Source organism: Pogoniulus pusillus, chromosome 27, assembly GCF_015220805.1.
Source record: "Pogoniulus pusillus isolate bPogPus1 chromosome 27, bPogPus1.pri, whole genome shotgun sequence".
Lineage (NCBI taxonomy): Eukaryota > Metazoa > Chordata > Aves > Piciformes > Lybiidae > Pogoniulus > Pogoniulus pusillus.
The window spans coordinates 3433327-3460061 of NC_087290.1; the positions used below are offsets into that span (position 1 = coordinate 3433327).

At 54.4% G+C, this 26735-nt stretch overlaps 1 protein-coding gene across 9 annotated transcripts in view; it reads right to left on the reverse strand.

Annotated features, from left to right (window-relative positions):
• The window catches only part of TSPOAP1 (TSPO associated protein 1), a 96880-nt gene that overhangs the window by 51469 nt on the left and 18676 nt on the right, over positions 1–26735 (reverse strand). For 7 of the 9 annotated variants that reach the window (XM_064166179.1, XM_064166185.1, XM_064166180.1 and 4 more), the window contains exons 2-9: positions 25365–25472; positions 23318–23446; positions 20473–20649; positions 14179–14433; positions 6103–6210; positions 4269–4352; positions 1927–2016; positions 16–138 (exon numbers count right to left, since the gene is read on the reverse strand). In XM_064166179.1, the coding sequence (XP_064022249.1) occupies positions 16–138; positions 1927–2016; positions 4269–4352; positions 6103–6210; positions 14179–14433; positions 20473–20649; positions 23318–23446; positions 25365–25472 (1074 nt within the window). The remainder of the gene's footprint in view (positions 1–15; positions 139–1926; positions 2017–4268; positions 4353–6102; positions 6211–14178; positions 14434–20472; positions 20650–23317; positions 23447–25364; positions 25473–26735) is intronic. The other 2 variants (XM_064166183.1, XM_064166181.1) reach the window with 2 other exon arrangements.

Here is a 26735-nt window from a genome sequence, read left to right on the forward strand (position 1 = left end):
ATGGCTGTTACTGACCTTCAGCACCTGCTCTAGATTCTCCAGCTTGGTTTGGAGTCCTTGATTCGTCTGAATTACTGAATCCCTTTCCTTGGTAACCAAAACAACCTGCAGCTTCAGGTCAGCATTCTCAGATTCAACCTGGAGAGAAAGGATTTAATTAGCACAGGTAGCCAAAGCTATTCCTTGTGTAATTAATGCAGGACAATTTATCTCTGTATCTCTCCTGGTTGTTTTTCTTTTCAGGCCTGTTTTCTACTTGTACTGATACCAAAGTCATGAAGCTCTTTTCCCTCTGGCTTTCACTCAAAAGAAATAAATACATCAGCATTTGGATGGGTCCTCAGTGTGCTGAGGACTTTATTTGTACTACTTCTCCCACCAGACTCATCTCCTCTCCCTCTTTGCAAGGGAGAAGGGATTGGGGTGAGAGCAGGCTGCATGCTGGAGAGATGAAAAAGAACAAAGGTCTGCAAACCTTTTCGTGCTGTCTGGGAGGAGTGAATACAGGGAAAGGTACAGGAAGTTCAGCAGCCTGCTGAAATCAGGTTTACCTCCTCCCTTACTCCAGGAAATTCCAGCAGCACATGCTGGCTCTTGAGTGCACTGAGGCTTGGTGACATCAGCAATGCAAAGACAAACATTTCCCACTCAGAGCAGGCAATTGTTACCTTTGTGGGAAGCCTTACACGTGGTAGCCACACTGCCATATGGGACAGACAATGAGTTTCTAACCCCTGTGCATTAAATATTCCCAAAGAAGGAGCTGGGAACAGAAAGCCATCCTCACTGGAGCACCATCTCTTCCACCATTCTCACACCCCATAATGAGTACAGCCCTCTGAGGTGCAGCCAAGCAGCCAGCCTGCCCTGAAGTCTGCTCTGCAAAGTGATGGAGGAAAGGGTCCTGCTCTTCTCCCAAGACCTGAAGTTTTTGGGGTTTGCATCTGGCAAGAGGAGCTCTGAACTTACAGGGGTGGCCTTCTCCTCTGCCCCATCATCAGCCATCAAAATTCCTCTTTGAGGTCAACAAAAAAAGTCAGAGGTGACGGAGGACTTTCAAACCCACCACATGCTGCGTGGCTTGCAGTGATGGCTTCTGCTCTGTGACCACTCTGCTCAGTGCATGCTGCTCCCCACCAGCCCCTCTCCATCTTTGGCTGCTTAGCAATTCAATCCCAAGCCACCACAGCCAAACCAAGCATCTCACTCAATCCCTGAGAAACCCTGCAGCTAGAAGAGAGCAGTTCACTGTCCCTATGGGGTGTACAGGACAGAAAGGTACAAAGATGGACACAGGACAATGGTGTCAGCTGGCAAACCAAAGCCCCAGCATGGTGGCAAGCTCTGCTTTTGCAGAAGCCACTGCCCCTTACCTGCCCTGCCCATCCAGCCTCATTCAGCTGCAAGTTCTCCTCAGCCAGACACAGGACAATGGTGTCAGCTGGCAAACCAAAGCCCCAGCGTGGTGGCAAGCTCTGCTTTTGCAGAAGCCACTGCCCCTTACCTGCCCTGCCCATCCAGCCTCCTCATTCAGCTGCAAGTTCTCCTCAGCCAGACACAGGACAATGGTGTCAGCTGGCAAACCAAAGCCCCAGCGTGGTGGCAAGCTCTGCTTTTGCAGAAGCCACTGCCCCTTACCTGCCCTGCCCATCCAGCCTCCTCATTCAGCTGCAAGTTCTCCTCAGCCAGACACAGGACAATGGTGTCAGCTGGCAAACCAAAGCCCCAGCATGGTGGCAAGCTCTGCTTTTGCAGAAGCCACTGCTCCTTACCTGCCCCAGCCACTGCTCCTTACCTGCCCTGCCCATCCAGCCTCATTCAGCTGCAAGTTCTCCTCAGCCAGACACAGGACAATGGTGTCAGCTGGCAAACCAAAGCCCCAGCATGGTGGCAAGCTCTGCTTTTGCAGAAGCCACTGCTCCTTACCTGCCCTGCCCATCCAGCCTTCTGGTTCAGCTGCAAGTTCTCCTCAGCCAGGCGTGCATTTTCACTTTGCACCTCCTGCAGCTGGATCTCCTGTCCAGAAAGAGCTGCAGTTACCACAGACAAACTAACCCAAAATCACTCTGTAGAGCAGCTCCAGAGGTTGAGTGAGACAGTGCAGGCTGCTGACAGGATGCTGCCTGAAGGGTGGAAGCCACAGCAAGCAGCACTGCTGGAGGTGACACCAGCCTTGTGCCAGATGATCTCTTAAGTTTCATTTTCCATTTATGGAAAGCCCAGGACAAAGCAGACATTTCCTTGCCTGCTTCACAGCTCCAGTGTCACATTATTTACATACTGCTGGCTAGAACAGCATCTCCATCTACAAGAATTTGAGGAGATGGCCTCAAGTTGCACCAAGGGAGGTTTAGGTTGGAAATTAGGAACAATTTCTTTGCTACAAGAGTGGTCAGGCCTTGGAAGAGGCTGCCCAGGGAGGTGGTGGAGTCCCCATCCCCAGAGGGGGTTCAAAGCTGAGAGATGTGATGCTGAGGGCTATGGTTTAGTGGTAACCTGGCACTGCTCATTTAATGGCTGGACTGGAGGATCTCAAAGGTCTCTTCCAACCAAAGCAATCCTCTGGTTCTGTGACTCCATGGCAGTGCAGTGGGAGGCAGCTCAGCACACACCTGGGGAGCAGAGCCAGCCTGCACCTCCTGGCAGCATCAGGGCTGAGGAGCATCCTGCAGGCAGGTGGCCTCCAGCTGTGGGCAGCCCCCAGCACAGGCAGCTGCTGGTTTTAGTGGCCATGGCAGTGCTGGGTTGATAGTTGGACTCAAAGATTCATAGAATGATGTAGGTTGGAAGGGTCCTTGAAGATCATCTGGTTCTAACCACCCTTCCATGGGCAGGGACACCTCCCACTAGAACAGGCTGCTCAAGGCCTCATCCAGCCTAGCCCTGAACACCCCCAGGGAGGGAACAGCCACAATCTCCCTAGAATTATAGAATGGTTTAGGTTGGAAAGGACCTCAAAGCTCACCCAGTTCCAACCCCCTGCCATAGGAAGGGACACCTCCTACTAGAACAGGTTGCTCAAGGCCTCATCCAACCTGGCCTTGAACACCTCCAGGGAGGGAGCAGCCACAACCTCCCTCTGTGAGCAACCTGTGCCAGTGTCTCACTACCCTCACTGCAAACAACTTCTTCCTCACATCCAGTTTCATTCTCCCCTCTGCCAGTTTAAACCCATTCCTCCTCGTTCTGTCATTACAAGACCTTGTCAGTAGTCCCTCCCCAGCCCTCTTGTAGCCTACTTCAGATACTGGAAGGCCACTCCAAGGTCTCCCAGCCCTGAGGAGAGGAACCTGGGGGTGCTGCTGGAGGAGAAGCTCAGCAGGAGCCAGCAGTGTGCACTTGCAGGCCAGAAAGCCAAGCAGAGCCTGGGCTGCAGCAGCACAAGTGTGGCCAGCAGGGCCAGGGAGGGGATTCTCCCCCTCTGCTCTGCTCTGCTCTGCTCAGACCCCACCTGGAGTCCTGCATCCAGCTCTGGAGCCCCTGGGACAAGAGGGCTGTGGAGATGCTGGAGTGTGTCCAGAGCAGGGCCAGGAGGATGCTGAGAGGGCTGCAGCAGCTCTGCTGTGAGCACAGACTGAAAGAGTTGAGGCTGTGCAGGCTGGAGCAGAGGAGGCTCCCAGGGGACCTTCTTGTGGCCTGCCAGCATCTGAAGGGGGCTATAAAATAGCTGGGGAGGGACTTTTGAGGGTGTGAGGGAGTGGCAGGAGTGGGGGGAATGGAGCAAAGGTGGAGGTGGGGAGAGTGAGGCTGGAGGTGAGGAGGAAGTTGCTGGTGATGAGAATGGTGAGAGGCTGGACTGGGTTGCCCAGGGAGGTGGTTGAGGCCCCACGGCTGGAGGTGTTTGAGGCCAGGCTGGCTGAGGCTGTGTGCAGCCTGCTCTAGGGTAGGGTGTCCCTGGGCATGGCAGGGGGCTTGGAACTGGCTGCTCCTTGTGCTCCCTTCCAACTCTGACTGATTCTATGCTTCTATGAATCCAAGAGAAGCACACAACAACCCAGCTCCTCTTCTACCATTATTTAGGTTGGATGTTAGGAACAAGTTCTGCACCATGAGGGTAGTGGAACACTGGAACAGGTTGCCCAGGGAGGTGTTTGAGGCTCCACCCCTGGAAATATTCAAGGTGAGGATCGACAGAGCCCAGGGCAGCCTGATCTAGTTGCTGACTGCAGGGGGAATGGACCGGATGACCTTTGGAGGTCGCTTCCAATCCAAACCATTCTATGATTCCATGATAATGCCCACAAGCAGCAGGCAATCAGACCACTTACCAACTCTTTGCATCTTTTATGCTTTTTCCTCACTTCATGCTCAAGGTTTTCACATTTTTTGCGCTTTTTCTTGAGTTCAAACTCCTGCATGAAACAAACAGAAGCAGATCAGCAAGTGCAGGTCATTCAAATGCAGAAGAAACCCAAGCCCAGCTGCCCAGCCTCAGTGCCCTATTAGCTGGTTTTATTTTCTTGAGGACATCTCTTTGTGACAAGCATAAACAACACAGAAATCAAAGGCAGTCTCAAGTTGTGCCAGGGGAGGTCTAGGCTGGATGTTAGGAGGAAGTTGTTGGCAGAGAGAGTGATTGGCATTGGAATGGGCTGCCCAGGGAGGTGGTGGAGTCCCCATCCCCGGAGGTGTATAAGAGAAGACTGGATGAGGCATTGAGTGCCATGGTCTAGATGACTGGATGGAGCTAGGAGACAGGTTGGACTGGATGACTCTTGGAGGGCTCTTCCAGCCTGCTTGATTCTATGACCGAGGAACTTTTCCAGCGGATTATTATTCCTCTCTTCCCCAAGCTTTCCATCTTCTGCAAACAGCTCTCTGTTTGCCATTTGCACAGATGTTCAGCTTGAATACTCAGCTTGAAACACCAGCTGTGCTCTCTTAGCTCCTGTTCTAATCCAAATGACAGCTAACAGACAGCAGACACCCTCTGGTTACATACCTTTATCTGCGGTTAGTCGCTACCCCTCTTGGCTCCTCAGCTAGATAAGAACTCCTAAACCTCACTGTGACCTGTCCTAGTTTGCTGGAATAATTCACAAGGGACACATTCCTGACACAACATCTGTCCCAGGTCAGTCCTAGCTGTTTGCAGTTCAAATAAGACATAACCAAGCCCAGCACAGAACCTACTGCCTTGTTTCCCTCTCATTTTAGCACGATGCATTCCTCTGCCAGCCTACTACCTGCAGCTGCCACCCACCAACACCCTGCACCCAGACAGCTTCCCACTACTGAAGAGCAGCTGCACTTCACAGACCATAGGATGTGAGGGGTTGGAAGGGACCTCTGCAGATCCTCCAGTCCAACCCTCCTGCCAGAGCAGGGCCTTAGAATCTAGCCCAGGTTGCACTGGAACACATCCAGACAGGGCTGGAAGGGCTCCAGAGAAGGAGACTCCACAATCTCTCTGGGCAGCCTGTGCCAGAGCTCTGTGATCCTTACAGTAAAGTTCTTTCTCATGTTGAAGTGGAACTTGCTGTGCTGTAGTTTACATGACTTGTCCTATCCCAGGGCACAGGTGAGCAGAGGCTGTCCCTGTCCCTTCCTTCCTGCCCCCCAGCCCTCAGCTATTGATAGACATTGATCAGATCCCCTCTCAGCCTTCTCCTCTCCAGACTAAACAGCCCCAGGGCTCTCAGCCTCTCCTCATCAGGCAGTACTCCAGTCCCTTCAGCATCCTTGGAGCCCTCTGTTGGGACTCTCAAGTAAATCCCTGTCCCTCTTCAACTGGGGAGCCCAGAACCGGATGCAATATTCCAGGTGAGGTCTCCCCAGGGTGGAGTAGAGGGGGAGGAGAACCCCCCTGGATCTGCTTGAAACATTCTTAATGCACTCCAGGGTCCCATTGGCCTTCCCGGCCACAAGGGCACATTGTTGTCCCATGGAGAACTTGCTGTCCACCAAAAGACTTCAGCCCCCAAAATCTCTACCTGGATTCCATGGGGTAAAACCCCTAAGAAAAAGCAGAGCACTCCCTCACCCAAACCCAAGCTCACAACTCACCTCCCTCAGCCCAACCCAAACACACAACTCACCTCCCTCAGCCCAACCCCAGCTCACATCTCACCTCCCTCACCCAAACCCAAGCTCACAACTCACCAGCTGCTGTATCTGTTGGCTGCTCTCTTGGTCTGTTACTGCATTTTTGGGAGGGAAATTCTCATGCCCTTCAGAGGCAGGTCCCAGTGGTTGCACACTTGGTTCCACCTGGAGACAAGTGAGATGCTCTAGTTGAGGATGTCTCTGCTCACTGCAGGAGAGTTGGACTAGATGACCTTGAGAGGTCCCTTCCAACCTGGGTGATTCTCTGATTCCATGTCAGAGAGCTCAGAGCCAGCCAGGGCTACAGAGCACAGCATGCACACTGAGGGAGAAGTAGCTCTCCTGGTAGTAGCATCTAGGACAGCAATGATCCACATGAAGAACTGCACCATTGGACAAGGAGAAAGGTGAACACTACACCAGAGATCTCTCAGCCAGACCTCTACTGGGAAGCCTTCTGAAGTCCAGCACCAATCAATCCAGCTTGGTTAAACCACCCACAAGCAACAGAGGGTTCCTGAAAGCTCTTAGATCTGAGTTCCTGTTACCTAAAGTTGCAATGAGAGGAACTTTCATGGCCCTTTCCAAAACAATGAACAGAAGGTGGAAGGGAGAACACAACCTTCACCAACAGCAGAAAGTAGAAATCAGTGAAGATATTCTTCCCCTGTTCTCAACACTGGTCAGGCCACCCCTGGAGGGCTGTGTCCAGTTCTGGGCTCCTCCATTCAAGAGAGATGCTGAGGTGCTGGAAGGTGTTTGGAGAAGGGCAGCAAGGCTGGGGAGGGGCCTGGAGCACAGCCCTCTGAGGAGAGGCTGAGGGAGCTGGGGGGGTGCAGCCTGCAGAAGAGGAGGCTCAGGGCAGAGCTCATTGCTGCCTGCAGCTCCCTGCAGGGAGGCTGTAGCCAGGTGGGGTTGGGCTCTGCTGCCAGGCACCCAGCAACAGAAGAAGGGGACACAGCCTGAAGCTGTGCCAGGGCAGGTCTAGGCTGGATGTTAGGAGGCAGTTCCTGTCAGAGAGAGTGATTGGCATTGGAATGGGCTGCCCAGGGAGGTGGTGGAGTCTGTGTGGCTGGAGGTGTTGCAGCCAAGCCTGGCTGGGGCACTTAGTGCCATGGTCTGGTTGGTTGGGCAAGGCTGGGTGCCAGGTTGGGCTGGCTGAGCTTGGAGCTATCTTCCAACCTGACTGATTCTATGAACACAAGTTCCCTGAAGGCTCTGAACCCCTTTAGCCTCATTCCTCAACCTCTCCCCCAAGAAATAAATTATTTGAACCCCATGATTTTTAAAGTCAACCTTCTCCTTAGGGTGACAATTAGAGGAAGGTCTCAAACCACCATTTTTCAGATGCTGTGTTCAATTCAGAGGCTGAAATTACCCTTCCTCATAAACTGAAAAAGTTGCATTTCAGTCACCTTTAATGGCATTTAAGGCCCCAAGGAATGCCTGTGGATGCCAGCTAAGGTTACAAGCACCACACACCGCATGTCCTAAGCCATCCCCTCTTGCAAACAGATAAGCAAGACAAATTTGCTTCTTTCTGATGATTTCCCAAGCAAAATTCTGTCATTCCCAATTACAGACAACTTACAAAAGGTAGCAACCTATAAATCTGCCCACACAGAGCTGATTGCCACCCCAAGGACAAAGAAGTGTCCCTGGCGGCATGCTCCTAGGCTGTTGTTTTCACACAGACCTCAGCCTCATCACTGTATTAAACAGCTGGCACACAGCACCAAGACAGCTGTGACCTGGAGCTGTGCCACCTCATTTACAGCAGGGACTGGAAGATGCTCAGTGAATGAGCCAGGTGCAAGGACTCTATATTCAGCCATACAGTTAAAAAAAGTGACTGCAGAACAGCTGCTTTCCACCCCCAGCACTACCCACCCAGGGTGTCCTGATGCTGGCACAGCTCCTGCCAAGAAAGCAGGATGAGGCTGGACCAGCTAAAGCCAAAAATACACAACAGGCACAGAAGTACATTTGATAAAGGACCAAAATGTTTAAAGCATGCCACAGAGTCAACTGCAAATGCTGCATACTCTCTAGAAAGCTCTGACCTTGGCACCCAGAAAGCATCGCCACAACCCTGCCCCAAAACAATCACTACCACATTTTCCACCAACCCATAGCCCACTCCCTCAGCTGTGCCAGGGCAGCTTTGTGCAGCCTCAAGGCAGAGCTGGACCAGAACACTGATGCTGGTCTGATGGGGAGGAGTAATAAACTCCACCAGTATGGGCTGGGAGGTGATCTGCTGGAGAGCAGTTCTGTGGAGAGGGACCTGGGGGTCTTGGTGGCTAACAAGTTACCCATGGCACAGCTATGTGCCCTTGTGGCCAAGAAGGCCAAGGGGATCCTGGGGTGGTATTAGGAGGAGTGTGTGCAGCAGATCAAGGGAGGTTCTCCTCCCCTTCTGCTCTGCCCTGCTGAGACCTCATCTTGAATACTGTGTTCAGTTTTGGGCTCCCCAGTTGCAGAGGGACAGGGATCTGCTGGAGAGGGTCCAGCAGAGGGCTATGAGGATGATGAGGGGACTGGAGGGCATGGCTGATGAGGAGAGGCTGAGGGACCTGGGGCTGCTCAGTCTGGAGAAGAGAAGACTGAGAGGGGGTTTGATCAATGTTTGTAAGTACCTGAGTGCTGGCCAGGAGGAGGGGGACAGGCTCTGCTCACTGCTCCCTGGGATATGACAAGGAGCAATGGGTGTAAGTTGCAACAAAAGAGGTTCTGCCTCAACACAAAGGGGAACTTTTTGACTGTAAGGGTCCCAGAGCCCTGGCACAGGCTGCCCAGAGAGGTTGTGGAGTCTCCTTCTCTGGAGACTCTCAAGGCCTGTCTGGATGTGTTCCTCTGTGATCTGTGTTAGATAGGATTGTCCTGCTCTGGCAGGGGGGTTGGACTCAATGATCTCCTTGGGTCCCTTCCAACCCCTGACATCCTGTGAGCCTGTGATGATGATTCAACCACTTCCCTGGGCAGCCTGTGCCAGGGCTTGACAACCCTTTTAGCGTAGAACTGAAGGGGCAGTGGGAACCGGCAGCAGTGAACAGAAAGCTGCTCATGCCAGCACTGCCACTGAAACATAGTCCAGGGAATGATGGTTTGTCAGCACAGAGGTAAACCTCACCTCAAACCCCTCAATTAAGAAGTAGAGAAACCAGAGGAAGAACAGAAAAAGGAGATTTTCCAAGGCCATTTAGAATCACAGAACCATTAAGGTTGGAAGAGACCTTTAAGATTGAGTCCAATCCTAACCCAACTACCATGGCCACTAAACTACATCCTGAAGCACCACATCCACAGCTTGGACACCTCCAGGAGTGAGGACTCCACCATCTATCTCCCTGGGCAGCCTGTTCCAATGCCTGTCTACCCTTTCAGGAAAGAAATGTTTCCTACTACCCAACCTAAATCTCCCTTGGCACAATTTATGCCCATTTCCTTTCACTCTACCACTAGTTATGTGGGAGAAGAGTCCAACACTTCAATCTCCTTTCAAATAGCTGTAGAGAGTTTGCTCTTTATGCTCTGAGGAAGTTCTTTGAAAGCCTGGGAACACTTTCCTGTCACTGTGCTAGGGAACAGAACAGAAAAGCAAAAAGCAACTCCTTTTTAAAGGTGACAGCTGTGCTTACTGCCCTAAGAGCTGACTTCACCCTCAGCATGGCACCACTGTGCCCACGTGAACACAGCCCATTGAGTCTGGGGTGCTGCATGCTAGAGAGATTGGCAACAGCCTCCTTGCTTCCCATTCACTCCTGCTGTCAGGCTGTCGTGCTGCTATTCATCAGCCAGAAGATCTCTGAACAATGAGGGTGGACTCTCCTGAAGCAGAGAAATGAAGAGTATCCACAAGGAGCACTGTGCTGCATGGTTTGGTCTGGCAGAATCTGCAGAGGCAAGACTGGATGAGGCACTTAGTGCCATGGTCTAGTTGACTGGTTAGGGCTGGGGGATAGGTTGGACTGGATGAGCTTGGAGGTCTCTTCCAACCTGGTTGATTCTATGATTCTATGATTCTATGACTGGTTAGGGCTGGGGGATAGGTTGGACTGGATGAGTTTGGAGGTCTCTTCCTACCTGGTTGATTCTATGATTCTATGAAAACAACTGGTGTGAAAGGGCTGTTCAAGGAAGACAAAGGCAGAACATGAGGGGAAAAAACCCAAGTCTGTGCATCCCTCTTCATCATGGAGAAATCACAGAATGGTTCAGGTTGGAAGGGACCTCTAAACTTAGCCAGTTCCAACCCCCTGCCATAGGCAGGGACACTTTCTGCTGGAACAGGTCTCATCCAACATGGCCTTGAACACTTCCAGGGAGGGAGCATCCCTGGGCAACCAGTGCCAGTGTCTTACCACCCTCACTGGAAACAACTTCTTCCTGTCTGGAAGTAGGAGCCTGGGTCATGAACACAGAATCCTCACACTGTAACAAAGAGAGCTGAGGATCTCTCTCAAACTGAACTGTCTAGAAGAAGAACTGTGGAAGGCAACAAAATAAACAGCAACAAAGCACCAAGATTAGACAACAATCACCCAAGGGTTCCTAAACCCCCCTTGGCATGAACTCCAGCAGCAAGCCACGATGTGCAGTGTGGCATTTCTCCAACACAAAGAACTGGAGGGTGGCAAGCATCAGGTTTTAGAAGTGGAGATCTATGCAAACACAGAGCAGTACATCTGACACCTGATAGACAATGCAACGAAGATTAGTCACACCCTTGGAGAACAAAAAAGAACCAACAAATATATATTGAGGAGGGGGGAAAAAATCACCACATTTACCAATCCAGAGAGGTTTTTCTATGGTGTCAGCAAGAAAATAGGCGAGGGAGATCCTGTAGGTACAATCTGCTCTGAACACAATTCAGCCACAGCGCTCTGAAAGGCTTCTGAAGACAGCCTGAGAAGGGAATGTTTCTCCTCACCCTCTCTAAGGGGTAATATGTAGTGAAAAATGGAAGGACTAAAAGAGAGGCAGCAGGAACTGTGCCCTCCAAGGACTGATACAGCAAAGAGACAAATGGTGAAGAGATCCTCATGACACTGAGAGATTACAGAGGGCCACCAGACAAACGATGTTTTAACAGAGCCCAGTGCTTAGACAAAAAGACAAAGAGATCTATTGGGAAAGGGAAAGAAAACTTCATTATGCCACCCTATAAATCAAGGGGGCAGCGTCTGGGGTACTGCGTGCAGCGCAGCTTCCCCCCGGCACAAAACTGACAGAGGGAACGTACAAAGATGGGTAACAGTGAAGCATGGAAGGGGCAAGAAAGAGGCATTGGAAAAGGCTGAAGGAGAGGGGCTGGTAAACTCACAAGCGCCTTGAAAGGGACAAAGGAGGTACAAACAGTCCATGTATCCTCTGTTAGGAGCCAAAGCGGTGAGATGCTGGTGGGAGTCTAGAGGGACGAGGAGAAGCTCGTCCTCCCGCAGCCTGCCGATGAGAAAATCCTTCCCCGGGGCCACGGCGGGTAGCGAAAACTTTAGACAGGAACGGGTGAGCCCACAAACACGAAGCCCACCGGGGGCCGGCGGACCCGGCGCTGCCACCCCTGGCTGCCGACACCGCAGCCGGCGGAGCTGCAGGGCACCAGGCTGCATCTGTCCCCCGCGGCCCGGCCTCACGCCCACACCGCCTGCCAGCCCGGCCTGCGGGCAGCCCGGCGAGCCCCGGCCGGCGCCGCATCCCCGCTCCAGCCCCGGCTCCCGGAGCCGCCTTCCTGCCCTAGCCCAGACCTCAACCCCCGGAGCGGGCTGAGCCCTCGGCCAGCCTGCACCCTCTCACCGCGGCTTCGATCTCCGTCGAGAAGGATTTCGCCCGCGGGCGCTGAGGGAAAGCTCCGCTGCCCTACCCGCAAGTAGCAGAGGCCCCGGCGGGCCTGTCCCGGCAGCTCGGCGGCAGCTCGGCGGCAGCTCGGCCCCGCCGCGACAGAGGCGGATTCCCGGCGGTGCCTCAGCCCGGCCCGCCCCGGCCCCCGGCGGAGGCAGCGCCGCAGCCGCCCCCAGCCGTCCCGACCCCAGCGAGGGTGGCGGCGGCAGGACCCGGCCTTACCTGCCGGCTGCGCGGCCGCCGGAGGGGAGGCGGCGCCCTGGGGCGGCCCGGATTTACCGGCACGTACCACTGCGGGCCGGAGGGGCGGCCGCGGCCGGGCACCGCTGTCAGGCAAGGCCGCGGCTCGGCGAGGCCTGGCAGTGCGGCCGGGCCCCGCGGTTCGCTGCGGACGGAGCCGTAGCGCCGGGGGAGGTGGGAGCCGGGGCCGTGCAGGGGCCGGAGCCGCCCCTGCCCCTGGCGGGGGATAGAGTCACGGAATAGACTCGTGGAAGCGTTTTGCTTGGCAGAAACTTGCGGGGTCGTGGAGTCCAGCTGCTAGCCCAGCGCTGCTGAGCGCCCGCCGTGTCCCTCGGCAACCACATCTACGCGGCTGGGACACCCCTGCGGGCGTGGGGACTGCACCGCTCCCCTCAGCAGCCTCAGCCAGGGCTCGACAACTGCCTCAGGAAAGATTGCTTTTCCTGACACCCAGCCTGAACCTGCCCTGCTGCAACTCGAGGCCGTTTCCTCTGGTCCTACCGCTTGTTCCCAGGGAGAAAAGACCAAGCCGCACCCCCCACACCTGGCTGCAGCCTCTCCTCAAGGAGCTGTAGGCAGCGGTGAGGTCTCTCCTCAGCCTCTCTTTCTCCAGGCTGAACAACCTCAGTTCCCTCAGCTGCTCCTCAGCAGCCCTTTCCTCCAAACCCTTCCCTAGCTTCATTGCCCTTCTCTGGACCCACTTCAACCTCTGAATGTCCTTCTCAGAGTGAGCGGCTCAAAACTGAGCCCAGGATTCGAGGTGTGGCCAGTGCCAAGCACTGGGGTTCCACGGGGATGGAGGTGAAGGAGCAGCTTGCTCCCTGCCACTGCCTCCATGGCCCTGGGTGCCTGTTGCTCACCCACAGGGAGAGGAGGCTCAGGGGTGAGCTTGTTGCTGTCTATAGCTGCCTGCAGGGAGGCTGTAGCCAGGTGGGGTTGGGCTCTGCTCCCAGGCAGCCAGCAACATAAGAAGGGGACACAGCCTGGAGCTGTGCCAGGGCAGGTCTAGGCTGGATGTTGTTAGGAAGTTCCTGGCAGAGAGAGTGATTGGCATTGCAATGGGCTGCCCAGGGAGGTGGTGGAGTCTGTGTGGCTGGAGGTGTTGAAGCCAAGCCTGGCTGGGGCACTTAGTGCCATGGTCTGGTTGGTTGGGGCTGGGTGCTGGGTTGGGCTGGCTGAGCTTGGAGCTCTCTTCCAACCTGCTTGATTCTATGATTCAAATACCAAAAGTGTTCCTTTTCAGCAAATGAGGGCATCAGTGCTGCCTGCTTTCCTAGGCAGGAAAACACAGCATGGGAGCTCTGTGCTGGGGATGATGAGCAGAGTCAAGGTCCCAGTGTGGTTCAGCATCCCTGTGGTTGGCTAAGCTGCCAGGAGAGGCCGTGAAGCCCTTCACCCTGTGAGCCCTGACACTCGAATCATAGAATCAAGCAGGTTGGAAGAGACCTCCAAGCTCATCCAGTCCAACCTAGCACCCAGCCCTATCCAGTCAGCTAGACCATGGCACTAAGTGCCTCATCCAGTCTTTTCTTGAAGACCTCCAGGGACGGTGCCTCCACCACCTCCTTGGGCAGCCCATTCCAATGCCAATCACTCTCTCTGTGAAGAACTTCTTCCTAACATCCAGCCTATACCTGCCCTGGCACAACTTGAGACTGTGTCCCCTTGTTCTGTTGCTGGTTGCCTGGGAGAAGAGGCCACCCCCCACCTGGCTACAATGCCACTTCAGGTAGTTGTAGACAGCAATGAGGTCAGTCTCTTGAGAGACCAGCACAGCACCTGTTTACAGCAGATCACAGAATCACGGCATGGCAGGGGTTGGAAGGGACCTCTTATCTATTCCAGCCCCCACGCCAGAGCAGATTCACCCGGAGCAGGTTGCACAGGATTGCATCCAGGTGGGTTTTGGACGACTCCGCAGATGGAGACTCCAGCACCTCTCTGGTGGATGTGAACTGCAGCGCTCACACACCCTTGAAACGTTTCCTAAGCACGGTAATTAAGGGAACAATTAAACAGCAAAGCATTTAGCTCACCGACTCCTCTCACCTCTTTGTGTGCTTCCCCTCCCAGGCGGGCATGCTTTGGTAGGGGTGAACCTCTGATGCAGGTGCTTAGCCTTGGCACAGGTGGCCCCAAGCGCGCAGGGGTGCTAGGCAAAGCTCCTCCTGAAGTGATTTTGGAGGACCGTAGGTACTCCTTGAAGTTCTTCAGGGCGATCTGTCTCTGCAGCCGTAGCACCTCTCGCTGGGATTCCCGCAGCAGCCGATCGAACTCGATGACGTTCCGGCAGCGAGGGTCGTCCTGCAGGGCACAAAGGGACACACAGAGAACAGCCGGTTGGAAGAGACCTCCGAGATGCTCCACTCCAACCCTCCACCCAGCACGGAAGGGTCAACACCTTCAGTCAACGGCTCGAGTACTGCCTTCAGTTCTGGGCACCCCAGTTGAAGAGGGACAGGGATCTGCTGGAGAGGGTCCAGCGGAGGGCTAGGAGGGTGATGAGGGGACAGGAGCACTGCCTGGTGAGGAGAGGCTGAGGGACCTGGGGCTGCTTAGTCTGGAGAAGAGAAGATTGAGAGGGGATTGAATCAGTGTTTATAAATCTCTGAGAGCTGGGGGTCAGGAGTGGGGGGACACTCTGGAGAAGAGGAGGCTCAGGGGGGATCTTATTACTGTCTACAACTACCTGAAGGGACATTGTAGCCAGGTGGGGGGTGGCCTCTTCTCCCAGGTAACCAGCAGTAGAACAAGGGGACACAGTCTCAAGTTGTGCCAGGGTAGGTGTAGGCTGGATGTTAGGAGGAAGTCGTTGTCAGAGAGAGTGATTGGCATTGGAATGGGCTGCCCAGGGAGGTGGTGGAGGCACCGTCCCTGGGGGTCTTCAAGAAAAGCCTGGATGAGGCACTTAGTGCCATGGTCTGGTTGATTGGATAGGGCTGGGTGCTAGGTTGGACTGGATGAGCTTGGAGGTCTCTTCCAACCTGGTTGATTCTATGATTCTATGGCACTTGCTCCCTGGGATAGGACAAGCAGCAATGGATGGAAGCTGCAGCACAGGAGGTTCCAGCTCAACACAAGGGGGAACTTTTTGACCGTAAGGGTCCCAGAGCACTGGCACAGGCTCCCTGGAGAGGCTGTGGAGTCTCCTCTGGAGACTTTCAAGGACTATCTGGACATATCCCTCTGTGACATAAGATAGATTGTATGGTCCTGCTCTGGCAGGGGTGTTGGACTCAGTGGTCTCTTTGGGTCCCTCCCAACCCCTAACATCCTGTGATCCAGTGATCCTATGAACACTAAACCCTGTCCCTAAGCGCCAAGTCCACAGGCTGCTTAAATACCTTCAGGAGCAGTGACCCCACCACTGCCCTGGACAGGCCATTCCAATGTCTAATAACCCTCTCTGTGAAGAATTCTCTCCTAGCATCTAGCCTGAACCTCCCCTGGCACAGTTTGAAACTGTTTCCTAAGGTCCTGTCCTTTGCCACCAAGGAGAAGAGTTTGCCCCCTCCTTGCTTCAACTTCCCTTCAGGTAGCTGCAGAGAGCAATGAGGTCTCTCCTCAGCCTCCTCTTCTCCAGTCTCAACACCCCCAGCTCCCTCAGCCCCTCCTTGCAGGCCATGTGCACCAACAGCACATCGTCTTACTGACAGGCCCTCAAAGCTGGAGCAGCTCAGGGTGGTGATGTGACATGCAAATGCCTTAGGAGGAGAGGCTGAGGGAGCTGGGGGGGTGCAGCCTGCAGCAGAGGAGGCTCAGGGCAGAGCTCATTGCTGTCTACAACTACCTGAAGGGAGGTTGTAGCCAGGTGGGGTTGGGCTCTGCTGCCAGGCAAGCAGCAACAGAAGAAGGGGACACAGCCTGGAGCTGTGCCAGGGCAGGTCTAGGCTGGATGTTGTTAGGAAGTTGTTGTCAGAGAGAGTGATTGGCATTGGAATGGGCTGCCCAGGGAGGTGGTGGAGTTGTCCCTGGAGGTGTTGAAGCCAAGCCTGGCTGGGGCACTTAGTGCCATGGTCTGGTTGGTTGGTTGGGGCTGGGTGCTAGGTTGGGCTGGCTGAGCTTGGAGCTCTCTTCCAACCTGCTTGATTCTACGATTCTACAGTTCTATACTGAGGGGAGTCTGGTGAAAACCAGGCAGCGTGGCTCACAAAGCTTTCTCTTTGCTGGCTCTTCTTCAAAAGCAGTCACTTTGCACCCCTTATGCAAACACCTCATTCCACCTGAAGATCGAAAACCAGGCTGCGATGCTCTTGCAGCTGTCTGGGTGCCAGAGCAAAAGAGCTTTCTGCCGTGTGCGATTTCTCGGTGCCTGCCAGCAGAGAGCGTGTCAGGATAAGGCCATCTCATGTCCCAGCCAGCCCAGAGCCTTCGCTGCTTTGCCACCTGGGTGTGGGTGCTGGCAAGCTCTGCAGCCCTAGCGCTGGTTGGGGCTTTAAATGCTGGAAAGAATGCAGAACATCTGGGATTTGTTCCCTTCTTGCTCAAGATAATGTTTAGTTCTTCAAGCAGTCTTGCTTTCTATCCTCCTCAGAGACAGTTTCTATGGAGGAGCCCCTATCTTTAGCACGATGAGTCACTCCCAGCCACTCCAAACCCGAGCCCAGCAAGCTTTTGAAGGAAACCAATGCAATGTGGCTCTCACAAAACCGGTGAGAATATTGTCAGCAGCTTGTTTGAAGTCTTCAAAGGCTGTCAGATTTCAGGAAGCTGGAGAAACAGGTACCTGCATGTCCGTGCAGAGGTCCAAAAAAGCTGGTTGTGAAAAACCTGTCTTTACAAAGCTGCTGCTGGGGGAGAGATGGCTTCACTCCCCTGGAAGGCTCCTAAGCCACTGAATTCGGTGCAGACCTCCTATCCAGGACGAATTTCATCTGCTTCCCTGCTCACTTCTTATTTGCAGACCTCCTATCCAGGACGAATTTCATCTGCTTCCCTGCTCACTTCTTATTTGCATGGGCTTTATAAATACAGTTTGTCTAGAAAACCGTGGTTGCTGTCAGGCTGCAAGGGGGAAACTGAGGCAGAGCTAATGGGAACTGATGACAGATTCAAGAAGCAAGCAGCTGGGGCCTGCTCTCTGCCAGACCCACGGTCAGGCTATCAGGGTAGTAGTTTCTTTAAACAAAATTGGCTGTGGCTCTGTACAAAACCTCCCTTCCCCCACCAAAAAGAGGCAGCTCTTCTCAACAGACAGCCTGGGGGAAGAAGGGAGTAGAAAGAAAACCTACTCTTGTGCTCCACTCACAGTTTCTATTCTACACATCCCCTGCAGCTGCCTTGCTGGTTCCCTGCTTCCGTGTGGCAAGGAACTGCTGCCTGGGATTTAGCTGGGGCTGGGGTTTGGGTGGAAGCCCATTTTCTCCTATCCTAAGAGCCCTGGCTTTGCAAAAGGAGGCTGAGGTTTTGCAGCCTGTCTCTCCTGCTGCTGGAAAGGAGCTGAGTGGAGCCACTTTCTAAGCTGCTGAAAAAAATGGGTGCTGACTTAAGTACCCGAGATTAGAATTGATTTGGTTACAAGCTGGGAGCCTGCATGTGATATCTCTGCCTGTAAACCCCTTCATTGGCATAATGCATTTTGCATGCTGCAGACAGATTAGGAGAATTATGAATTTTAACCAGCTGGGAATTAAAATTTAATGAGCAGTTTGCTTGGAAGAGAAATGGGGAAGCCAAGATCAGACAGAATGATCTCCTCTCTTCCTCTCCTCTCTGTGGATTAGAATCACAGAGTCATAGAATCAGTCAGGGTTGGAAGGGACCACAAGGATCATCTAGTTCTAATCCCCCTGCCATGGGCAGGGACACCCTACCCTAGATCAGGCTGCACACAGCCTCATCCAGCCTGGCCTTAAACACCTCCCTGGGTAACCCATTCCAGGCTCTCACCACTCTCATGGTGAAGAACTTCCTCCTTACATGCACCCTGAACCTACCCATCTCCAGCTTCACTCTGTTCCCCCTAGTCCTGTCACTCCCTGGTATCCTGATTCCCTGCTCATGTGTCAATGTCCCCTGTTAGTCGAGGCTGGGGAGGTTTAAAGTGGACATTAGGGAAAAGTTTTTTTCCTGGAGAGAGTGGTCAGGGACTGGAATGAGCTGCCCAGGGAGGTGCTAGAGTTGCCTGGCTGTGTTTAAGGGTGGCTTGGATGTGGTGCTTGGAGCTATGGTCTAGGGTGAATCTTGTAGAGTAGGGTTCTAGGTTGGACTTGGTGCTCCTGAGGGGCTTTGCCCACCTGCATGTTTCTGTGATGCTGTGGTGCCTCTGCTACACAAACACCCGAGCTGGGGTGGTCACCTCTGGCTTAGCAAGGCTGAGTTCATCCACACCCTGCAGGTGGCATCCGTGTGTGCCTCCTTGGCCTGAAGTGAATCTTGCTCACCTGCCTTTGTCACATTCCTCTACAGTTTGTCACTCCTGTGCCCTGGCAGATTCTGATTGCCCAGCAGGCTCTGCTAAGAGAATCAGTCTGCTCTGGAAAGAGTTTATCCCCTCTTCTGTGGGGGCCAGGCAGGGAATTGCTTCTTGAGGACACAGTAGAGCACAGGCAGAGCTGGGTATTTTTTTCCTGTGGTTTAATGCCAGAAGGGATCAGTGGGCAGCCTGAACAAGCAGAGATTGTGGAATCATAGAATGGGTTGGGTTGGAAGGGACCTTAAAGATCATTTGGTTCCAAGCCCCCTGCCATGGGCAGGGACACCTCCAACTAGCCCAGGCTGCTCAAAGCCTCTTCCAACCTGGCCTTAAATGCTTCCGGGGGGGGAGCAGCCACAACCTCCCTGGGCAACCTTTTCCAGTGTCTCACCACCCTCACTGTAAATAATTTCTGTCTAATATCCAGCCTAGATCTGTCCTCCTCAAGCTTCAAACCATTGTCCCTTGTCCTATCACTACAAGCCCTTGGACGTGGCACTTGGTGCCATGGTCTAGCCTTGAGCTCTGTGGTAAAGAGTTGGACTTGATGATCTGTGAGGTCTCTTCCAACCCTGATGATACTGTGTGATACTGTGAAAAGTCCCTCCCCAGTTTCTTGTAGGCTCCCTTCAGGCACTGGAGGGCTTCTCTAACGTCTCCCTGGAGCCATCACTTCTTCACTCTGAACAACCCCAACTCCCACAGCCTCTGCTAGACAGGAGAGGTCTTCCAGCCCTCCAACCATCTCCTTGGCTGCCTCTAGACCTTCTCCATCAGTTCCATGTTCTTCTTACACTGGGGACACCAGAACTGTTCTTGTCCTGGTGTGATCTACATCAGGGAAAGACTGAGGAGCTCCTTTCAAACCCATTGTTAAAATGAGCATGTGGGGAGGCCAGGGACAAAAATAAAGCTGCTTTCAGTGAGGAAGTGTTTGTCACCTAAATGTCCTCTGAGTAGGGTAAGTACAAACCTAAGGTCAGCTCAGCTGTGTGCAGGAGCATAGGGTTGCACTTAACCACACAATAGGGGAAATCTAGTGTGAGCCTCTCAGGAGAGCTTAACAACTGCCCTAAACTGCAAAGGTCCAGCTGACAAGCAAAAGACCAATCTGGTATGTCCAGGGCAGGTTGTTTTAGTCACCTGGAGTAGGAATCATTTCACCTAGCTTCAGATGTCTGCAGAGGCTCCCTTCAGAGCAATCCTAGAGAAGCAGTGCTTGGAGGGAGCAACACATGCAAGGAGTTTTAGAGACGTGTCTTGGGATGAGCTCCATCAGCCTTTCATCCCTTTTATCCCATCATTTACACTGGTAACTTCTGTGCTAGTGCTGAGGGGAACCTGCATCACCAGCACAGCTGCAGGCATGAGCAGTGTAGGTGGCTTCATGGACACCCACCCTCAGCTGCTGTTTGTACTCTTCATCATAGACATGCAGCCAGTTATCACCAGGGCCACGGTGGTTGTGAGCACTCAGAGAGCTGCCCCTCACCACGTGGGATTTGGGCAGGTTCTTGGGAACACATTTGGCTGGCTTACTTTGTAAAGAAACCCCTTCAGAGGAGGTCCTGTGGCCAGATCTTGCCTGAAGCTCGGCAGTGTGAAAAGCCACCCTGTGTTTGGAGCTTCTTGGGGTTCTCCAAGGCAGGGACTTTCAGTTGCTGCTGAAAATGGTAGCTTAGACTCATAAATGCATAGAGGGCCAACCAAAGTGTCCCTCACAGTGTTCTGGAGGAGTCACCATCTCTGCCACACTGCTCACCTCACATCCCACACATCCCCTGTGCAAATCATCTCCAATTGCCTTCTGGTTTCAGTCTGCCCTGGGGGCTAACTGCCCTCCCACTGCTTCCTGTAGCCTGGCTCCCATCACTGCTGTTGCACTGCCTGTCCCTAGCCACTTAGTGCTGTCCCAGGAGGTGTCTCACCTTCCCTGCGATGAGCTTGGCTTGCAGCTGCCGGCACTCCTGTTGCAGAGCCTCGATCTGCTTGTCCTTGGCCAGCAGAGCGCTGGCTTGCTCGGTCAGGTCCTTGGCACGCTGGCGGGCAAAGGCTTTCTTACACAGCTCCAGGCTGGAGCCCTTCAGAGGCATTGGAGCAGTGACCTGCAAGTGACCAGAGAGAGCAACCACAAGCATTGGTGTCTGTTAACCACCATCCCATCGCCCCAACAGCTGCCAGGCAGGGAGCACTGTCAAAAAAACAAGCATCAAAGGAACAGAGAAGCAGAGAGAGCAGCAGGACAGACCTGGGAGGAAAGAGGAAGGGGTGGATGGAGAAGGGGTTCAAAGAAGGAGAAGGTCCTGAGCAGATGAGGCCAATAGGTTTTGTCAGCACTAGAGGCTGCAGGCAGGGCAAGAGTGGGGGCAGGGAAGAGAAGAAAACCAGGAACAGCAGAAAGGAGTAGAGAGGAGGGCAAGATGGCAGGAAAGGTGAGCATGGGAGCAAGGATGGAGGTGGCCAAACCGGGAAGAGAAATGGAGCTTCTGTGGGTTTTGCTCAGCAGCAGGAAAGGGCTTCACGCTGGTTAAGTGGAAGCTACAGGCAAAGGGAGAGGCAAGAGAAAGCCCAGGGAGGGCCAGGGGAGGACTGGGAGATGTTCAGTAGAAGCAGCTGAGCTTTGCATGCTCCCTGAGAGGGAGAGAGGGAAGGCCAAGGGTGGGGATGGCAGCATGCTTCAGGGGGAGCAGGGCAGACAGGGACAGGCAGCTGGCTGGGTACAGGCTCTGGGCAGTGACCTCGGGCAGGAGCTGAGGCTGCATGGCCACAGTGTCCCTGGGACACTTGCCCTCAGCACAACCCCCATGCCTGAGGAGCTGGAGGAAGAGGCAGTTCACAGCTCTCTGCTCATCCCAACCCCTGGGCAGTGAGACCACATCCAGTCCCTGCCTCTGCCTCTCCAGCTGCGTTTGTCTGCACAGAGCCTGACAGCCTGGAGAGGGAGGACTTTCTCTCTCTCACCTGATCAGGACCATTCTGCCATCGACCTTTGTGCAAACCTTTCTTCCCCAAGCATCTCACCCACGTACCAGTGTGGAGAGCCCTGCCAGCTGGACATGCAGCTCCTGGGCCTGCCTCCAGCCCACCCTCCATGAGCCTCAGCCATCCAAGCACTTTCTGCTGCTGGGAGACCTGGCCCAGCCCAGGAGCCAAGCAGGTTGGTTCTCCCAGACCTTGCACAGGTCTTAAGCTGTCATCAGCCCAACATTTAACTCAGGGAAGAAAAGAAAGCAGTATCTGTCTGGGTGCTGGAGGCTCTCACTAGCATTTGGACGTAGAGCAAATGATTTCCCCTGATGTAGTATCTGCCAAGTCCATCTGGCAGCAACTGTTCCCCTGCAAGTAGCATGGCAGATGGGTGACATGGTGCCTGGGGACAAAGAAGGCAGACAGGACCAGGAAAAACCCCCACACCTTCTCTCCAGCAAAGCTTTCACTTCCTTCTTTCTACCCTCAAGGGCCTGAATTCCCCAGCACAGTCCCTGGTTCCCTTCCAACGGAAGAAAGCCTTTTTTTTTGCCTTGCTTTACTCCACTGCAATTAGGAAGGTCATGCAAGAGCTTGTGCCCAGGAGCCCACATCCAACAGCCACCTCCCATCACTCCTGCACTGTGTCAGATGCCACAGGGTTTGCAACCAGCTGCAGTTGGGTTGGAGAAAAGAAAAAGCCTGCAGCTTGCAGAGGAATGAAGCGAGGTGTGGATGGGGCAGAGCAGAGGCTCTCACCCCTTCCTGTTGTGCTTTACCACACTCCGTTTCTTATGCAAATGCTTCCTGTTTCTTTTAGGTGAAGTCAGATGAATTCTTTCCACCACTTGCCCAAGGGAAGCTGAGCTGATTACCTTAAACTAACACCTCGAGGTGGGTCAGCACATTTACAGCGAGAAACCCAGCTCAAAGGCAGCTGCCCAAGCAGGAGCAGGACAGGCTGGTGCTGGCTGGGTTGTCGTGGTTAGAGTCATAGAATGGTTTGGGTTGGAGGAGACCTTTCAAGTTCACCCAGTTCAACCCCTCTGCAGTCAGCAGGAACACCTGCAGCTAGAGCAGGCTGCTCAGAGCTCTAAACGACCTGAACTGAAATGGTTCCAGGGATAGGACATCTACCACCAAGCTGGGCAACCTGGCCCAGGGTCACACCACCCTCAGTGTTAAGCATTTCTTCTTTCTCCCCAGTCTGAATCTCCCTCTTCTGGTTCAAACCACCTCCCCTTGTCGTGCCACAACGGGCCCTGCTCAAAAGTCTGTCCCCTGCTATCTGATCACCCTCTTTATGTCTTGAAAGGCTACCAGAAGGTCTCCCTAAAGCCTTCTCTTCTCAAGGCTGGACACCCTCAACTCTCTCAGCCTGGCCTCACAGCATAGAATCATAGAATCATAGAATCAGGCAGGTTGGAAGAGACCTCCAAGCTCAGCCAGTCCAACCTAGCACCCAGCCCTAGACAATCAACCAGACCATGGCACTAAGTGCCCCAGCCAGGCTTTTCTTGAGCAACTCCAGGGACAGTGCCTCCACCACTGCTGTGGCTTCCTCTGGCCCCACTTCAACAGGTCCCTGCCTGTGCTGAGAACTGCAGATCTGGCCCCAGCACCTCCCCAGCAGGGGAGGTCTCACTGGAGCAGAGTCCCTTCTTGCCCTGTGGCTGATGTGCTGTAGGTGCCAGAGCAGGGGCAGGAAAAGGCCATTCTAGCTCAGAGAAGCAGCCAGGCAGAAGCCCCAGCGAGGAGGTGCTCTCCTAGCTCAGCTTCCCAGCAGCAGCCGAGCCCAGCACTCACGACTTTGAGGTTTGCCTCCTGGAGTTTCCGAGCTCTCTCCTCCAGGCGCTTGGCAATCACGGCCAGCTCCGCGTTCTTCCTCTTCAGGTGCTTCACCTTCTCCTCTGTCTGGGGGAAGCAGCTCCTGCGCTGGAGAACAGAAGGAGGGGGTTGAGGTGAAGCCCCTGCTCAGCTCGAAGCTGTGTGTTGGGGGTGTTAGTGGGAGCCAAGCTCCCCAGCCCTGCCTGAGCTGCTCTGCACCCACAGGGCTTTTGTCAGCCTGTTCTACAGCCGTGCAGCCGCTGAGCACCACTGGCTGCCGGTGCTGCCTCTGCAGCCGCTGGAACCTCTGCTTCCTGGGTTTCTGTTACAAGTGACCTTTTAGTCCCCAGGAGATGCCCCTTGCCCCAGCCCATGCCATCCCTCTCCAGCCAGAACACACTCGTTGCAGGCTGGGATTTGGCACACTTCCAGCAGCAGCCTTTCCTGGTCCCTCACCCTTTGGGCATCCTTTTCCCAAGTTTACTCCCTGGGGATACAGAACTCGGCGCACAGCTGAGGATCTACTGCACCCTTAGCTGTTGTCCTTCCTCTCCTGACACCAAAGCATGAGCTGAGTGGAATGGGAGAAAGCAGCAGAGGACTTTGTGCTATTTGCAAAGCAAATTTCCTTTCTCTTCCCAGTGATTCTGCTCCCTCCTAATCCCCTCTTATTTGTTATCTGTCCCTTCCCATAAGCTGCCCCTTGCCGACGGCTCCTTCCCTCAAGGTTGCACCCAGAGGTGTTGTGCTGCCTTTTCACCTCAGCAGAGATGTCAGCTTGGCTGACCCTTCCAGTTATTTTCCTCTCCACCCCTGTGAGATCCCACCATGGCTGCTCGCTGCTTTTCTTCAGCCACAAGACCCAGGCAGGGCTTTGGCAGCAAGAGTCGGTGGGAGCTTGCCTGATAGTGGTGTGTAAAAGCCAGATGACTGATAAGGGCTAACCCCCAGCCAGCAGGTCATGCTGGATTGATGTTTTGAGTGCAAGACAATTATCTCAAACGTGCACTTTGAATCTGGTGATATGCATCTGAAAGGCTGAGCAACCACATTTGCAGGTGGCCACATCCCCAGGCTGTGGGGCTGCTCAAGGGGCTGATGCTCCTCCAGGGAGGTGGCAGGTGGGGAGCATCATCTCTTTGTATTTCCCAAGGGTCCTGGCTGCCCACCATGGGGCTGGGGAGACAAGGGTGAAGGAGTGAAGCAGAGTGGCTGGCCCAGGTTGTATCAGCCTAGTTGGCTTTGGGTGCTGCATGTGCAGCTGGAGGGAGCTGGGTGCTGAGCTGCTGTGGGAGCAGAGGGCAGTGCTGCGCTGCCAAGCCAAGGTAAGGGTGAAGTGAATCACATGTTTCTGCTTCTCCCATTAAAGAGGAAACAAGAGTGACTTCCCCTCCCTGCCCTCAGCTCTCTGCTGCCTTGCTCTCTGCAGTGGGGGCTTGTGTTAAAGCCTCTTGGGAGTTCCACCAAACAAAGACAGCAGAGGACAGCACAGGGTCCTTGCTCCATGCCATGAGGAAGGGATCCTGCTCAAGCCAACAACTGGTGTAGTGTGAAGCCACCCATGGAACCCAGACCACCCAGCCCTGCCCAGCTAATCCCCTGTCCCAATATCTGAAGCTGGCAGCCAACAGCAGCTCATCTTGGCCAGGGAGCTCCTCCCCGTGGAGCATCCCATGGCAGCCCAGCCCCCAGGCGGGGTGCAGAAGAGGCCCTGGTGCTCTGCTCACCAGCAAGCTGTTCTCAGCCAGGGAGCTTCTCCACATGGAGCATCCCATGGCAGCCCAGCCCCCAGGCGGGGTGCAGAAGAGGCCCTGGTGCTCTGCTCACCAGCAAGCTGTTCTCAGCCAGGGAGCTTCTCCACATGGAGCATCCCATGGCAGCCCAGCCCCCAGGCAGGAGCAGAAGAAGCCCTGGTGCTCTGCTCACCAGCAAGCTGTTCTCAGCCAGGGAGCTCCTCCCCGTGGAGCATCCCATGGCAGCCCAGCCCCCAGGCGGGGTGCAGAAGAGGCCCTGGTGCTCTGCTCACCAGCAAGCTGTTCTCCTCGGCCAGGCTGGAGCAGCGGTGCTGCAGCCTCTCCAGCGCGCTCAGCAGCTTCGTGTTCTGGCTCACCAGGAAGCCGTAGTCAGCCCCGCTCTGCAAAACAAGGTGGGAGAGGCAAGGGAGGGCTCCTCCTGCCCAGGGTGAGGGGCAGAGGGGCACAGCCACACGCCTGCCCTGGCCCCTCAGCGAGCCCAGCCTGGCTGTGCAGGGAGCCTGGCAGCATTGGAGGGAGGGCAGCAAAGAGGCAGGGTGGGATGTAGAGGCTGATATCAGGAGGAGGTGAGGGACTGCATGGCCTTTGGGGGACAGGTGGCCTTTGGGTCAGTCTACATCACCTGTTGGTGACAGCTAGCACCTCCACAGCTTCCAGGATGCCCAGCTGTCCCCAGCCACTTGCATTTTGCCCTGGTACCAGCTAAACCAGCTCAAGAGCCAGATGGGCAGAGCACAAGCCATGCCATCTCAGACACTTGTACTGCTCCCCAGAGCTCACCCACCCAGTAGCCTTCAGCACCACCCAGAGGTGGTGAGAGCTCGCTGCCCATCTTCCTGTGCCATCTCCCCCGCAGCCGCCCAGCAGCCAAGCCCCAGGCTGTGCCCTCCACTTGTGAGGCTCAGCTCCAGAAGCAGGCCCCGTGCTGGATGTCTTTGCTAAACAGCACCTTTGTTGTGTCACATCCAGAGCAGCAGGAGCTGCATATAGAGCTCTGTGGTTGCTGCTTCCTGCTCGGAGCAGTTGCTGCAGACTTGCTGCTGCAGAGCCTCCCAGAAAGTCTCCTTGTGTGCTAGCAGAGCTGGCAGCCAAGCTCTGTCTGCACAGCTGCCAGCCAGCAGCAGCAGCAAGCTGTGCACCTCAGGAAGATCTGGCCAGATGTTTTCCCAGGAGCCAGGCAGGTCTTGCAAGACTCCCTCCCAGTGCCCAGCAAGCCTTGGCTGGTGCTGCTCCAAGCAGCCACGACACTCACAGGGCACAGCTCTTGCAGTCTGCATCCCTCAGCTGCTGCAGAAGTGGTGCCCAAGCTGCCTTGCAGCAACAATCAGACAGGCAGCTCCCAGAGGTGCTGCTAAGCTCCAGCAGGGCTGGCACTGTCTGAAGCTCCTAGGATCACAGATGTTTTTTGGTTGGCAAAGCCCTTTAAGCTCAGCCAGTCCAACCATTCTCTAACTCTGCCAAGGCTTCTGCTAACCCTTGGCCCTCAGCATCACATCCACCTCTTTGAAACACCTCCTTGGGCAGACTGTGCCAGTTTTTGAGAACCCATTCAATGAGGAAAGTTCTTCTAATGTCTGACCAAAAACCTTCCCTGGTGCAATCTGAGGCCATTTCCTCTTGTCCTGTCACTTGTTGCTAGGGAG